This window comes from Pecten maximus, chromosome 2 (assembly GCF_902652985.1).
Source record: "Pecten maximus chromosome 2, xPecMax1.1, whole genome shotgun sequence".
NCBI lineage: Eukaryota > Metazoa > Mollusca > Bivalvia > Pectinida > Pectinidae > Pecten > Pecten maximus.
The window spans coordinates 28,477,245-28,494,124 of NC_047016.1; the positions used below are offsets into that span (position 1 = coordinate 28,477,245).

The following is a 16,880-nucleotide window of genomic DNA, read 5'->3' on the forward strand; positions in this document are numbered from 1 at the left end:
GCCACAAACCTCCCGACACTTCCGCACAAAGCTAAGATAAATAGATCGATGCCCTCGCTAACGTGTTCCTATACACGACTTGACGTGAAGAACTACATAATATCACCAGCGTTCTTAGTTGTACTTTTAGAGCTTATATCTTCAGACGTTTTCAACTGCCCGGCGGGTAGGTAATTAGAATTGTACCTGCTGCTTCCATTGCATTATTGTAACTGAATTTGGGATAGTATCTCACTCCTCTTTCCAATCAACTTCTGTCTTTTGAAAAAAAAGCTTAGGTTTTCATCGGAAAGTCTGACTTTTCTGAAAAACAAATAAGTTAATGAAATGCATAAGAAAGTACAGAAACGCTTTTCAAATGACAGGATTATTTATTATCATTTCAACACTACTGTCAGAGTCATCCAATAAGGCCATTTTCGAAGTCCGTTTCGACACGGAAAAGATTTTAATGTATAAATGCAATTATGTATATAGATATGAAATTTGATTTTTACGTTTGATGTGCACCACTGCATAGAGTCACATCGTACGTTCAATATTGTCTTTAGAGGAGGGAAGCAGTACTTCGAAACTTTGATTTCTATGACATGCTTCGATAAAGAAAGAAATTCAAGGAGTTCAGGTATGGCAAACGAAGTTATAAACCTTATGCTTATCTAATAATTACATTCATTTCTTGAATTTACAAATATTAAAGACAGGTATACGATAGTCAGTATTGAAAATATAATATCAGATGCAAAATTCAGTGTAAATTCAATCTTTAAAAAGTTGAGAAAGAAGATGAATGTAACGTCAACGTATATCTTTTATTGATAGTAACATTTATATACATGTTAAATAATTACAAGAATATATTATTGTACATATTACATTGTGTTGTCTATTTCTTTATCATAAGTGTGCCAGTTCACATGGTTTACTTAATTATATTATTACCTATGCTGACAAATAAAGCGTTTGTTGACGTGACAGTAATAGCCGCCCATCTGAAACCGGTATAGTCCCCAGAGTCAGATTCGAAACTACGCAAACAGATATAGTCGTAGATGAAGTCAGTAGGCACAGTCCAAGAACAGCGAATTTTCAAGAGGAATAACACAGTTCCCCGAGTCATCATAAACGACATGAACACACGTCACCTTAAATCGTCAGTGCGGGGGTATCAATATTGATGTCTGTGAGCCGGAGTGTACTCATAAGAAAATGGTGTTGATATAAAAGATTTCACATACGTGTGCAGGTATGGGGTTGAACGGGTATCGCACCGGATAGACTCGGTTGTTTCCTAGGAAACGCTTATGTTTCTATCGACTGGATTTACGTTGCGATTTCAAAGATATTTCGCTCGATACAGATTCCATGTCTAACAAGTCAGATCAGTGTCACTAACTAAGCTGACAATTTCATCTTCAAAGAGTTTTGTCTCGTAGTTTGGAGTAAGTAAGGCCCTTGACATCAGGAAATAGCAGCAACACTAAAGACGAAAACCATGTCGATACCCCCAATTTTTTCTCAAGATCTTTTATAAAAGCTGGACTTTTAGCCTTGTCGCATCTTCCATTCCTCAGAATTCGGGAACGAGCCCCTGTGATTGTGACGACAGTACCAAATACTCGGATATGGAATACTGCACCACTTGTCATATGTTTGTGATAGCTATATTTCTTACCATACATTTTTAGCGTCATAGCCTATGAAGTTTTTTTTAGAGACGGACTAAATTCTAACAAATGTCGAAAGGTCTCTTGGCATGTTGATACCGAAAGTAACTGAAAGCCATTATTAAGTTGTTTTAAACCTATATCCCCTGATGCTGTATTCCTGCACCGACTGAATCACTGTTAATTGCAGTATACAGTCTCATAACTACAATTCGGTTCACTAATGACATTTAGACAAATACAACACAGAATGTAGATAAATCTGAAAAAGACATCAATCACACCTGTTGCATGAAGTCCATTCAGGTATGTCTCGAGAAACGTTTGCTCTTCTTCTGTCTGGACAGTTGCTAGAGTACCATGGGTAATTTCGCACACTTCCTATAATAGGTAAAAGATACAATTCAGGCATATTTAACAAAACTGGAAATGAGCATGGAATCTGTTGAAACACGTTCATAACGATAACCGATTGTCTTAACATACAGAGGCTTTTCACGAGAGATTAGTGATGATAGCACTTTTATCAATGTCGATAACATTTATATTGACTAATTCTTTAATTGAAAAGGCGAATATGGTGAACTAAATAAGTAAATCTAAAAATAAATGAATGAAACATTCGTATTTTTAATTGTTTCTTCAATATTCAGACTCAGTTATGTCCTTGCCTTCTGTCAAAATCTAACCACAACTTTTTTATCAGCTTCCACTAATATCAATGAGGTAGAATGATATGTTTAGTGTGTATTGAACTTTTTGACAGATTATATTCTACGTCAGTTATCCCGATATAAACTCACCTCAGCTTCAGTCCGCGTTAAGACAGTGTGTGAAAACATGTAGCAGGAATTCTGGAAGCTGATCCATCCATGTCTACAACTTCCCTGTGAAGTCGCGATAGTGGTAAGGAGACTGAAACTACACACATGTTATTGTTTTGTAATTTGTCAACTGAGAATGGTTGTGGGTATGTTTTAAAACTATGTTTCTCTCTTCAAGTTGAAATGTTTCAGTAATGCATGCTGTCTCACACATGATTTCATTACAAAAATGACCATGGTCATATGTACATTAATTCTATCGGTCACTTATATGCGAAATATATCAATAATTTTTACATATCCGTATTTGTACTGGAATATACTGTACACATGTTTATACTGTACAAGTTGTTCACACAACGTATATTGCAATGTACCTGTATACAACTGGGATACGACGAGCAATACGGCCACTCCAGACATACCGTTACAATTGTTCTTACTCGGTAATGTGTGCTTGTTATCTTTACGTGTTTTATCTCAGACCAATATACAAAAACAGTTGTCGACATATAGCTGCTAGTTTACAACTAACAAGCATTGAACACGTCTGACTGCCTATCGCCCAGGGATATATGCTTATTTATACGCCTAGTGGATCCATTGTCACCACACTAGCTCTTATTTTGAGAATATGACTTAACTCGTCTTCTAGAATATGAGTTTACCCGGGTTTTAACTAGATTTTACTGGCAGGTTTCATCGATGAAGCAGAAAGCGTTTAACCTTCTTGTAACACTTGGTCCAATTCTCCGTTTTCTTTTTCAATGGTATCCATTTAAATCTTAACAATTGTAGTAGGACAGTGAGCAATACAACGAGAGGTTGTCACCTCGACTTGTGTTGTGTTCTAATTATAAGGTCGAATGGTTTCAACCGGTGACACCCAGTCATGTTCTGCCGCCACCACATCCAGGTTCGATTCGCCAATGGCATAGACGTGAAATGATCACTATAAGAGTATTGTAAATTTAAAAAGATTATTCAGATAAAGATGATGTATGAAATATGTACAATGAATAAGAGTAGCTAGATGTTTGGGACTAATCCATGTCCAATATGGCGTGTTCAGGCGAAAAGCGCACTGTAACAAAATACCGGGATTATATGGCCATAAATAACACCTGGTACGATAAAAATGGAACCAAAAGGTAACAAACTATTTCACCTACATAGCTAATACAACAACACGACCGGACAAAGGGGCAAAACTCCTAACGTGGAACTTATTGAAAACCGATTCCGCCACATAAATATTGGTCTTTTGTAGTTTGCTTTGTAAGTTATCGGTTATTATTTTGCAGTGAAATGTCGCTTTGAATTGGCTTTGGAGAAGGCTGATTTTCTGTAGTAGGCATAAATATAACAACAGCTAATGCGAAGAATGTTACCCCTATAAGCCACACAACAGCCCCTTTCCTACAAAAATGAGATAATCAAATAAATGTTATTGTTAACGCGTTCCTATACAGGTCTTATCCTAAGGAACTTCATGTTATCACCAGCTTCCCTCGTTTGGCTTCTGGAGCATTCAGCCCATTTTCGCTTCACAGAGGAAACAGACGTATTCGACTATACTGCGGGTAGATGATAAGAATTGTACCTCTTTCCCCCATAGCACGATCGCACGTCGCGACTAATCTCGTCTTATTCCTCTTTTCTAATAACGGAGTGTCTGACTTATATTCTCCTGACAAAACATAAGACGATGAAATACTCGTAACTAGAAACAAATAATAAAGAAACACTTTCCAAGAGACAGAATTCTTTATTACCATCACAACATTACTGTCAGAGTCACCCAATTAATCCGTTTTCGAAGTCCGTTTCGACACTGAAAAGATATAAATGTGTCAATTCATCTACTCATATAGACATTTAAACTATTTACCAGTTTGGTGTGCGATTGAGAATAGAAACTTGGGTGATTTCAACGTTTTAATCTCTATGGCATACATTCTCGGGAAAAACGAAAAGCAAGGAGTTCGAGTAATCCTTCTACTTATGTTTTGAATATATTCACATCTTGAATTTGATAATTATTTAAACTGATATACGCTAATCAATATTGAAAATATATTCATACGTTTGCTGGCATATATAGTTCCGTTTATTTGAACATGCGTTATCCCCCATCTGGAATTTACTGGCTCCCCAAAGGATCAGACAGTTTTCGTTTTCCCCCATGTTAGGTTCATGCGGTGCCCAGTCGGTGAAGGTTAGGTTCTGGCCTGTTGTCATCCATTTCCATACGTGTTCAACCTCCAAGTCTGACCCGTCCAGCCAATAATGTACCGATGATATCTTTGGATCTAAAACGTGAATGTTGATATGGGACATTGTGTAATGATACCGGTACGTACTTTTCAACGACAACAGAAATCAGTTCAAATGTTTTGTACTATAGGATAGTTGTTGAAATAAGTACGTGCATTTATTTTTAACAAATAAATCAGTATTACATAGAAATAACGGTATTTGATATTATGTTTAATTTACCGTTTTTGTGTAATTCAAGTAAATGCGTTGACAGAAAATTCTGTTCCTCAGCAGAAAGTACAGTAGCCAGTTCGGCATGGAACGCATGGCAGGTTTCCTGTACCGAAACGAATAAATCTTGAGTAAGGATATAGTATTCATTGTTGCAAAAATGTATATTTTAATGATTCCTTCATAAGTGATGAACACAATAACATAACATCAGTATAACAATCTTACTACAAAATGCGACTTGTGAATAATAAAACTATAATTCACTAATAAATCAATAAATTACCACTCTTAGAAATGAAAAGGGACATAACTCATGTAGACAAATTATCTCCCTTTACTTAGTTAATGTTGGTTTGCGGCGGGAGTGAAAAAGATGGCCTCGTAAGTTCCTCCATATTAAAATCTGAAGCCATAGTGATCCCTAGATTAAAGCATAACTACTGCTACTACTACTACTACTACCACTACCATTACCACTACCACTACCACTATCACTACCACCATCACTACTACTACTACCACTACCATTACCACTACCACTACCACTATCACTACCATTACCACAACTACTACTACTACTACTACTCTGCATACAATCGTTTTGTACTTTGAGCCACAAAATGTGTTCACATATCTTACAGATGCCTCTGACCACGTCAGCTGATTGTGAGAGAACAGGTAACACCACTCGTCGAATGTAACCCAGCCATTTCTGCAGTTTGCGACTGTAATATAAATCATATCATAAATGGAAATATACATCAATGACTAATGCGATATGTATGATATCTTCCGTAGGCTTCATAACCACTATGAATATATAAATAAATCAAACACAGACCATGCTTAAGATAATTGAAATCGCCAAAAGTTATTAATGATTCTAAAGTAGACGTATTTTAATAAAAATCGAAAACATAAAACGATGAAAAACTTAATTAACTAAATGATGTTGCAACATTTATAGTAGCATATGGAAAGACTACTCACATACAAAACTGGCTAAGCTATTCAGCAAGACAAAACCAAACAGGAGCTTCATAATTAGATTATCCAGTGAGTCTACTATCAGGCACGAAACGACCTCTGTCACCCCAAGACTCGCTTATCTGTATGTATCAATGTTTCGCCAACAATCGAGTCGTCATAAAAAAATTTCAAGGGTTTGTGAATTGTATATTGTACCGTTTTTTTGTGTGGATAGGCTTATATGTTTAAGTTCATATACTTTGTTCTTTAAAGAGTTTGGTCCTATTAATCAATTTGACATTTGCAATGGAAACTTTTCCAGATAAAATTACAACGATTAAATGTCAAGATTGCATTACACCACACATATATAATGCATGTAATAACCCTTCGATGTGATTAGACATTGTAATACTCAATAAACTAACATGTTTTGACAGTTAACCTTAAATCACAGGCAGAGGCCGCAAGGTTTAATGCTCGAAATGATTTTTATTTATTTATTTTTGTTGTTGTTGTTGTTGTTGTTGTTGTTGTTGTTATGGTAGTTTTGCAGTTTTGCATTATTAATTTGTAAATGAGAATAACAGCCACCGCATACCCTATAAAACAGTAATTTATTCCAACCCTTTCCTAAGTAATCTAGAAAACAAGTATGTTTCATATAAGAACTCTGATCGTCGACCAACTAATCGGAAGCTGATGTCAGCAATCTAGTATATACGATGTATATAATGTCCTCCATTATTTCATAACACTCATACATTATATCAAAAATTGTCGTCAAGGCAGATTCCGGCCAAAGGGTATCATTTAGTTTATTTTTAGACGGATAGTAGTAGTTGAGTTAGTTCAGTCATAATACGTTTGATCCAAATAAGATGATATGAACATTTCTGTTTATCAAGGAAAAGGGATCCAAAGTGATATTCCTAGTGCTGTTAACACACACAATTCAACTTAGTCAGTTAATACGATGTTTCGACTAATTAAAAATCTGTGTGGTTGTAGACCTTGTTCATATAAGAAAAATATTGACGTTTTACAATATTGTCCATTTGACTCCAATATTCCACGTGTCCGATCTAAATATACGCTTTTTCTACATGTGATGCATGCTATGCAGTATATACGGTAAACCTCATTCGGGACTTTAAGGCCTTCAGCAAAGCGTACGATTCAGCAACCTCAAAGGGCTTTTCCAAAGACACGCAGCTGAATAGTAACATTTAACTTCAACGTTAAATCGTGTTTTTAGATACATGAAATGGTCAATATAATCATAACAACACCACCGACATATTTTACTTATTTAAGCTAGTAGCGATTACGCTCCGTGATATATATTGCAATAGTATCCAGTTTGTTCAGGATTATATGCAAGTGACACAAAACAATGCATTAAGTGTACAAACAGACAAATTTACCTTTTATGTCTTGGTGATCGTGTTAATTTGTCAGCAGACCTCGAAAACATGCTGACATGCAAGTGAAATATATGGTATCGAGCACGTACACGGAATGAACATTGTCTCATTTCACACAATTTAGATCAGATTCATCTGCTTCCCCTACCTACATTCTTTACATTTCCTAGTTGATTAAGTATTGAAGAACGTGCTCTTATTATTACGATATCCATGAAAGATTACAGTTACTGACGGCAAAATAAACAACGCGAAGTTTTTAGAGAGGAATGTTAATGAAAAGCGATGGGGTCGTTTTATTGTCAAAAGTATGATCTTAGTTGGAAAAAGTCTTATTCTTTGTGCGATATGAAGTCAAACGTATTCGTGGTTTGTTGATATGCGTCGTGCTTTTGCTGTCAACATCCTACGAGGAATGATTGATATGTTGTGAGCCTCATTTTGAAGGAGGTACTCAAGGATGTTCTTTTTATGTCTTATTATTATTTGACTATATAGGACCGAGTGCCCAAGGACTGGTCTCATCTAGTTAGTTGATATTGACGATGTAGCATTCCAAAGTAAACAAAACAAGCGGCTTTTTCAAAATGACAAAATCGGTGAAAGAGCAGCGATCCAATATTTGCATAAAAGGGTTTAACACGTAAGGATATCTATAATCATATGGTAGCAACACTAGGGAAATATGTCCCTTCCTATGCTACATTGAAAAGGTGGGTGGCGGAACTTAAGCGCAGCCGACAGAGCTTTGAGAATTACCTCGGTTTTCTGGGATGCAAATGGTATTCTGCTGATAGATCATCTCCAAAAGGGACAAACAGTCAATGGCACATACCATGCTTCACTCTTGAGGCAATTACAGGAAATATTAAACTTAGGCGCCGCGGAAAGCTCACTAAAGGTGTGTTATTCTTTCAGAATATTGCTCATGTTCACAAGTCATTGCATTGGCGGCAATTCACGATTGTGGCTCCAAATTGATTGAACAGCCGCCTTATTCACCTGATCTTGCTCGATCAGACTTTCATCTATTTCCAAAACTGAAAACAGCTATTTCAGGCACCTATTTTCTGTCTGATGATGACGTCATACATGCAGTGGATGAATTCTTGAACAGCCAAGAAAAGAAGTTCTATAAAGTGGCATTAGGGCCATTAAACACCACTGGCAAAAGTGCATAGATACTGAAGGGGATCATGTTGAAAAATAATACAATATGTCCGGCAAAATTCAAATCCTTCAATATGAGGCTCACAACATATTAATCAGCCTTCGTAGTTCTAATTTTTGACAATGTGACCAGGATTCGATCTTGATTTATGACGGCTGTCGTTTATCAAGTAGAATACACTTCCCCTTATGGGACACCTTATTCTCCTTGTGCTTTTGCAAGTTTTACCAATTTTGAGTTAGATTGATGGTCTCGTTTCCGTTTCTCTGTTGCGCCACTTGTTTTCTCGTTCCCTTGAGATATACTTAAAGGAAAAGGATCTCTTATATTCCTAGTGCTAGTCATTTAAAAGACATGGACGAAAATCAATTGATCTTATAATGAAAGTACACATCTTCTCTTACCTCATGTAATGAGTCAGCAGTAGTTTTCGTCAGACATATTCCTTTTTTAGCATATTGATAACTAAAAGTCATATCATTCTACTCTGATGGTTTATTCATAAAACTCAACCAATTATATTTTCACCAGTTTCTAAGCTGTAATGAGAAAACAAAAGCACAAGCTCAATTTCAGTAAATAGAAATTATTCCAATAAAAATATTGAAATCTGTGTTTTCTTAAAACCGTTAACGAAAACAACTAAACGGTGCCTATTTTTTGTTCTGAAGTAATTGTGATTTGTTATATAATTATCGTTTGTCGCAATCATTGCTGCACATCCATGAAAATTATACGAGAACATGTTTTTTTTTTGTCAAATATTACCTTGATTTGCAAACGTAGTTCCAACTTGCCCCACACGGGTTGTCGCCCATCTTGAAGCCCTGTACACCCCACAAAAGAAGACAGTTTTCACTCCCAGTGTTAGTAGGCTCCCCCGTGGCCCACTCCTGATAGGAGAGGAGTTCCCCTGAAGACGCCCATCGCCAAACATGTTCCACTTCTAGGTCTGTGCCGTCAATCCAATATATTACTTTTGCTGCATCTGAATGTCCGATTTAAATATCATAAGTTAATATTTTCAAAATATCTTTATTTGTTTATCTTATTTTCTTAAATATCAATATATTTTTATTTCATATTACAAATTTGCCAATGCTTGCTTTTATACTGTGCCCGTTTCATTTTTCAATCTTACCACTGGGATGTATTTTCATAAGAGTAGTCTTAAGAAATGTATGTTCTTCGGCTGACAAAACCGTGGCCAGTGTACTGTGAAGTGCCTCGCATGTTTCCTAGGATAAATGTGTAAAACATTTAAGAAATGATTTAATAATATATGAAATAAAGCATTATCCCGTTTTTTTACTCGGTATATTGTATAAGTTTCTTATACATAGCATAGCTGATGGAGTATTTTTATTTCTGATATTTGCCTTAAAACAGCACGTTCTGACTAAATTAAAATTGAATAGTCGCACTGGCTCAAACTATGTTTGCGAAATTAATGTCCCTTCAAGCTCATCCAGTATTTTGAATTCATTAGAATAATTTTACTTTTTTGGAAATACATGTATGTTTATTCTGATTTCTTTGTTTTTCCAAACTTTCCTTCTTTGTTGAAAACAAAAAACAACGTTTGACCCATAGCAGAATGAAGAATGCATTCCTTAATTATTCGATAAATCCTCTTTTATTTCATATCTAAATTTAATGTACTTGGTGTTTATAAACAAGCTTATATCACTAAAATGTTTGCCTTTTTATTATATGAATGTCTGCTATCCTCACAATTAGCACAAATCAATGCACGGAGTTCTTCACAAAAATCACAGTAACATAACGTAAATACAATGTATAATTAACCACCTGGAAACGAGGTTGACCTGTAAGGTCACCCGGTGTATACAAAATAAACTACTGGTACACAACCGGTGTATATGAAAATAAAGTATAATTTTGGTGATTACAATTTATACACATCCTATATACATTTAATAATTTAGTGTAATCGAGAATGCATCGACCAACTGAAATACAATGCAGTGAAAATGAAGGAAATTTGATAAAATCCCATTCAAATATCATTAATTCACTTGATATAAAACATTACACAAACAAATTAATCACACCAGGATACTTAATTAGATAATTCACTTTCTTACAGTTTTCTGCCAACCCAACTATGACATGTATGTCATTGGTATGAAATTACTTACTGCAGCCTGTGGCCATGACAGAAGATTATGAGAAAAATAGTAGCAGTCTTCTTCAAATGGTAACCAGCCGTCTCTACACGGACCTGTGGCTGAAATACAGAAGCGTGTACAGTTGACGCTTCCCAACAATTTAAGTAAAGATGAATTATTTGTGTATGGAATCAGCAACCTTGTTAAGGGTAGATAACTCGATCAAAGAACGCTGTGCAGTGCTATAGCCGATAAACGTTTTCTTTAAACTTCAAAATGTAATCTTCTTTAGACAATTTTAGTAATTATGGCACATTTAAACTGCTTACGGAATAAAATTGATAACCTAACCCTAAAACTAAACTATCTTCAGAAACCAATTCGAATCATAATACAAATTGAATCGAATACAATTTCAGTACAGCCTTTTGACCTGGCATATGACATGCTGCTGGTAAGTCAGCTCTCAAATTAAAATAATCAATCAAACACATACAAGAATAGTTTAAAATATAAATAGTGAGAAGATAGTTTCATTGACCTACCTGTACAAAGGCCAGTCCAAACGAAAACAAATAAAATAACTATCGCTTTCATACTGAACAAGATGACGTCAGTTCTGCTTACAAGGTATACTGATACAATGCACATATGTAGTAGGATTGTCCGCGGGACCATTGTCCGATAACCCAAAGTCTGTCTTAGAGAAACCATGATAAGATTTTGTTGTGATAGGTGTTGTAATGTTGTGTACAAAACAATGTTAAAGGTAGATTATCATTCCTGGATAATTTGATATTTTTTCCATAGTTCCATTGCTTAAGCATCCCTTTAGTGCTCGGATACCCCAGGTTCGAGTAGGGTTAGTTATTATATTTTCAGTGTTCTCATTAGTATCATAACACAGTCTTGTCATTTGTGTATTAGTAATGTAAGGTATTGCAATTGCATAAGGAATTACAAAAATCAAAACAATTGGTGATGAATGTATACAATAAAGCGATTCAATATAGGTCACATGGATTCGAATCGGTTTGATTATCTTATATAGATAATACGCCCACACACAGGGTTAGCATTAGATTATAGTCAAACAATTTCTCCTTAATAGAAATCTATTGTTCACAACTGCTGTTTATAGGAGCAAGGGGATACATCTGTAATTTCTCATATCCTTTCGAACGGTGAACGTCTTACCTTGGGTAATGACGTACAACGTAACTATATATATATTATCTTATCGCATCCTTATCTTTGCTACATATATTTCTAGCGGATGATATTTTTGTATGTCTATCACGGATAAACAACACTAAGAATGATGAAGACCAGTTTGCTTTTACTTTGCTTGGTAGTGTGTTTTACACAGGGGGAAGGTATATTCTTTATATTTTATTCTATTCTTCGAAAAAGTCTTTATTTCACTCTATATACCTACTTGGACTAGAAGCGACATGTTGTATTCTTTTAAGAAATGTTAGTCTTCAGGCCAACGTTAGTATAAAGGCGAACGATAGTCTAAGGCGAATATTAGTCGAAGGCGACTGTTAGTCTAAGGCAAATATTAGTCTCATGCGAATGTTGTTATACAGGCAAATATTAGTCTCAGGCGAATGTTGTTATACAGGCGAATATTAGTCTCATGCGAATGTTGTTATACAAACGAATATTAGTCTCAGGCGAATGTTGTTATACAGGCGAATATTAGTCTCAGGCGAATGTAAGTCTAGTTTGTAAGGTTTGCTTATCATCTCATTCCATTAAGTATTATAAGCTAAGATATGTCATTTCATATTGATCTTATTCGATGTATTTGAATGTTAGTCTAGTTTTTGTTTCCAATACCACGTACTATATTGTAGAGATAGTCTTAACGATGGATTCAATTTTATTTGTGCAATATTTCAATGTTTCTCATGTGAATAAGTTTGTATAAATAAACAGCACAATGCCGGGATGGATGGCTAAGATTCCACGACAACTGCTACCTGTTTTCGAGAGACAGGGCACCATGGGGTGACTCAGCGGTAAATACATTTTGTATACTTAATGTAAAAATGTTTTTAAAAAACCCAACATTTGGTTAAAGAACTTTGATCTCGTACGAAATTTAAACGAATATGAAATCAGTAAATGGCTCTGCGTTGGTATATAACTTAAACGCACGTGTCTTTAGCAGAAAAGCCTAACGACTTACGTAAGTGTGCATTGTACTTCTTTTGCTTTATCTGTTAAACGCGATATATAAGTGTTTTGTAACCGATACATAGTTTGTTTAATTAATAAAATTCTTAGGTATAATTAATGAAAAGTATTTTTATTTCATTGTGCTTGAGGTATAAATTAATTAAACTTTTCGATGTGAGCCTGACAGGCGACGATCGACACGAAGGCACCGAGGACATTAACGTTAACAGATATGGTCATTATTAAGAAAACATAAATCTATTGTCAAACATGAAAAATTCGAAGTCCCGCTGTTTCGAAGTTTTTCTGTTAGTCCCTTGAACTTCGAAACATTGAAGTTTTACTGTACTACATTGCTGATATATCTTACTCTCAAGGCATTCCACCTCCCTTACGCTTTAAATATTAAAACAAAGTGTGCTTCCTGCCATCAATACAACTTTGAATATACTCATTGTCGAATCATGCAGATGATTTACTTATCATTACTAATTTTTTTATATGAAGTCAATATATTGAATAAGCAAAATGACTCGGTATATAACGGATTGTAATCTCACAAACGACATTCTACTTTATAACTTAATGATTCAATTTAAAATTTCCTGAGCAATGCTGTTCTATTTTAGGCTGTATGCAATGCTTTTCATAGTCATCTTGCAATTGTGGAGTCTGCAGAAGAAAATGCATTTCTGAAGTCGGAACTGAACCATTTGCATGGCGGTAATATTTTTGCTATATTTAAGGGTAACATAATGTAATGATATGATTATTGATATTGACATCCAATACATTCAGTATAATTATTATTGTAACCGCATAATTATGAAAGATCAAATCTTTAAACATATGAAAAATATGTGTTTGTATACATGTACATTGCGTATACGTATGTCCATATCATCGACTTTTCTCCTAATTTCTTGTTTATTTAGGAATAGCAAAACATACATTGTAGTACTTTTCAATTAAATATATATAAAATCACTTGGATCATAACTGCATACACAGCAATAATGCTTAGATAGGAAAGGCAATTGTTAATAAAAACAAATGATTTTGTTCGGTTTATGTTTCAAAGAAAACAATAAATCAATTGTTACTCCTCCGCTCATTATTTTACTTTCAATTTCGTCGCACACGGATACAGATTGCATTCAATCAGCAAATCAGTTTAAAACATTTGTAGAGAAGAAACAAATATTTTGATGTGGAAACATTTATAGTGTGTTAATATACATTTTTTATCCTTAGTTCGTGTCCATCCGAAAAGTTACGAAATGAAAACAAAATCAGTTCACGGTTAATTTGAAATAAATCCATCTGTATCACACCTTCAGGGCGTCGTGCTAGTATATCACTCCTGTACACACAATATGCCTTGAATTGAATTTTAGGCGGGTCGTCTGCTGCGTATTGGCTTGATGGTACTGATATAGAAGTTGAGGACATATGGCGTTGGACATCTACTGGTGACAAAATTACTTACCTTAATTGGGCAGCAAACCAGCCAAACAACGGCCATGCGTCTAACTGCATGTGTCTGTATGGGGGCCTGTCATTCAATATGGCTGACGAACACTGCAGTACAAATTATAACTATATATGCGAAATGAGGTAAACAAAATTCTTAGCATTTATGCTAACTTGATCAACGTGCCATTTATTTAAAAAGACACGCTATATTTTTAGCGGGATTTTCATTTACAGATATTTGATCGAAAACAAGAAAAAAAAATGTAACATTATGAGATATCGAAGAGTAATATATTACACAGTTAAAGTAATATCATGTTTGCTTTGTTTTGAGACTATAGCAATATCAACGGATTTAAAAAAAAAAAAAAAAAAAAAGCCACACGTGCGAATATCGCACAAGCAAATAACGCTTTTAAATTGCACTAGTAATTGTAAGAAGTATATCTTAAGTATATGCAATATGTAGGAGTCCGTCCTTCTGTGACTCGACCACGTTGGCAGAGAGCCTAAATGTGAGAAAGATTGGAAATGTGGTGTTAACACGATATTTAAATTCATTGCAGTGCTGTTGATGCTAGTGAAGTTCTTGGATGATCCCTAAAATATATTTTTTATTTCCATAATTATATTTTATCGTATTGTTTGTTCTATTGAATGAAATAAATATAATAAGATAAAATCTTTGCTCATGTTGCTTACTTTCTATAGAATCATGAGGTATACTTCTATGTTGTTCCCCTTGACTGTCTTGTATAAGATACCCATAGAAAATCAGAACATAATTAAATACCATAAACCTTTCTCTCACAGTTTGCTGATTTATCTAGATATGAGAGATTTCTCTGTCAACCCCTATGTCGTGACAGATGGCACGCGTTTACCTTCTTAACGGGAAGTACTTCCGGAACTAAATAAAATGAATGAATAACTTGCCCGGCAATCTGGCCTTACACATCACTTGACACACAGATCCCCGGTCCCTCAACAACTACAGATACTTAAACATGTTCAAAGACAAAAAAAAAAAATGTCCGCGATTCTCTCTAACACAGTAACATCTGAATATGACGTCAACAGCAAACCTACCTCCCATGAAAGTGATAGCGATATCATGCAGCTACAAGTGAAGATATGGCACAACAGGATTTCCTTTTGCTCGACTCCTGCTGATTTCACGACTTCAATTTTTCCATCTATCTTAGCATCAATAAGTTCTTGACACTTGATACCTTGATACCTCCCTTAGCTTAGTCAACCAGGACTACTTGGAATACTGAGGCATCTATTTATCACAATATAACAATTTTAGAAAAAAAATGTCTCATAAATGGTTAATGAAAGTTATTGCCGACAAAACTACTGCTTTATTTCTTTGCAAAAAGACGAAATATATCTGACATTTTTGTCTAAAATTTTAACAATTACTCAACATCATAATTAATAATCAAATGATAGTAGTAGGTCTTGCTATATTGATTGTATTGCTGAATCAGCTTCTATGAAACTAATACGACTTCATTTGTAGTCTGGGACGACTGTTCTCGAAAATGTTCATCTATTTGCAGCTCGAATAGTTACCGGTTTACCAGTATATACACCAAAGCAATCAATTTATGTTGAAGCAGGACGGGAACTACTATCAGAACCACAAAAACAAAACCAAGTAACGACTCAATTCAAAATCCAAAATATGTCACCAAATTACATGTATCTATCAAGTATTCTACCAACTTACGCTCCGATTAATTTGCTTATGCTTCCTGTAATTCGAACAATTTCACTATGCCTTGACGAATAACTTAATTACTGAGAAAATACTTTGCCTTACGCTATATCCAAATAAAATTTCCTAACCCTTATATAAAGCCAACTTATTCCCTAACTGCCTCTATAACTCATTTTAAGCAGGGTATCGTTTCAGTTCCAAAACTCATCACTACTAGAGACAGAAAATTAACAATGATACACACAAGACCTCGTAATGTAGTACACTGAAAAGCGATGTGTTCAAGGTTTAACTTATAAACGATCCTTCATGTATACGTGGGGATATCGAAAATGACTTGTCCATTGTATCTAGGACCAAGAAATTGTTTACTACGTAATCGTAGAAGGAAATGTAAAAAGTAATATCAAAAGAAAAGTATGATTGGGGTATATTGGGTTAATTGTTTCAAGATTTGTTTAGTCATTACCGGTCATGTAATATATATGTTTTCCCATAGACTTTAGTGTTAACGTTTTGGAGTATTTTATTCAAATTCTTGAAAAAAAAAAGTTGGGTCCTTAAGCTCAAATTTTCTCCAGAATAGCCATTTAGAAAATTGGTGAATTTCGCAGTAAAAAGTCTCAAAAATCTTAAATGTTTACCTGTTAATTATTATTACCTGAACTTTTGGGAAAAAATCAATCGGACTAACGAAATTTCTATCAACATTTCTTATTGATAGTTACCTATCAGTGGCTGCCAGACATTTTATCCTTGGCTCAACTTTCTATACACAGGGGCTGTTTCAAAAATATATGTTTTC

The 16,880-nt window shown here is 34.8% G+C and overlaps 3 protein-coding genes and 1 long non-coding RNA gene across 4 annotated transcripts; 1 reads left to right on the forward strand and 3 right to left on the reverse strand.

Annotated features, from left to right (window-relative positions):
- Window positions 1-200: 200 nt before the first annotated feature.
- On the reverse strand, window positions 201-2,584 carry LOC117321726. Its single transcript, XR_004531402.1, has 3 exons — window positions 2,471-2,584; window positions 1,952-2,048; window positions 201-303 (listed from the first exon to the last, which is right to left on the reverse strand). It is a non-coding gene; the product is annotated as an uncharacterized LOC117321726 (long non-coding RNA).
- A 1,655-nt stretch (window positions 2,585-4,239) lies between these two features.
- On the reverse strand, window positions 4,240-6,174 carry LOC117321727 (C-type lectin domain family 6 member A-like). Its single transcript, XM_033876238.1, has 5 exons — window positions 5,975-6,174; window positions 5,624-5,709; window positions 4,991-5,087; window positions 4,578-4,803; window positions 4,240-4,325 (listed from the first exon to the last, which is right to left on the reverse strand). Exons 1-5 carry the CDS (start codon window positions 6,024-6,026, stop codon window positions 4,289-4,291), a joined length of 498 nt encoding a protein of 165 aa, XP_033732129.1. The 5' UTR covers window positions 6,027-6,174; the 3' UTR covers window positions 4,240-4,288.
- Window positions 6,175-9,031: 2,857 nt separating this feature from the next.
- LOC117321728 (perlucin-like protein) lies at window positions 9,032-11,592 on the reverse strand. Its single transcript, XM_033876239.1, has 5 exons — window positions 11,229-11,592; window positions 10,714-10,802; window positions 9,693-9,789; window positions 9,320-9,539; window positions 9,032-9,090 (listed from the first exon to the last, which is right to left on the reverse strand). Exons 1-5 carry the CDS (start codon window positions 11,395-11,397, stop codon window positions 9,060-9,062), a joined length of 606 nt encoding a protein of 201 aa, XP_033732130.1. The 5' UTR covers window positions 11,398-11,592; the 3' UTR covers window positions 9,032-9,059.
- A 380-nt stretch (window positions 11,593-11,972) lies between these two features.
- On the forward strand, window positions 11,973-15,044 carry LOC117321729 (perlucin-like protein). The gene is made up of 5 exons (XM_033876240.1): window positions 11,973-12,059; window positions 12,628-12,710; window positions 13,500-13,593; window positions 14,268-14,487; window positions 14,913-15,044. Exons 1-5 carry the CDS (start codon window positions 12,002-12,004, stop codon window positions 14,941-14,943), a joined length of 486 nt encoding a protein of 161 aa, XP_033732131.1. The 5' UTR covers window positions 11,973-12,001; the 3' UTR covers window positions 14,944-15,044.
- Window positions 15,045-16,880: the final 1,836 nt, after the last annotated feature.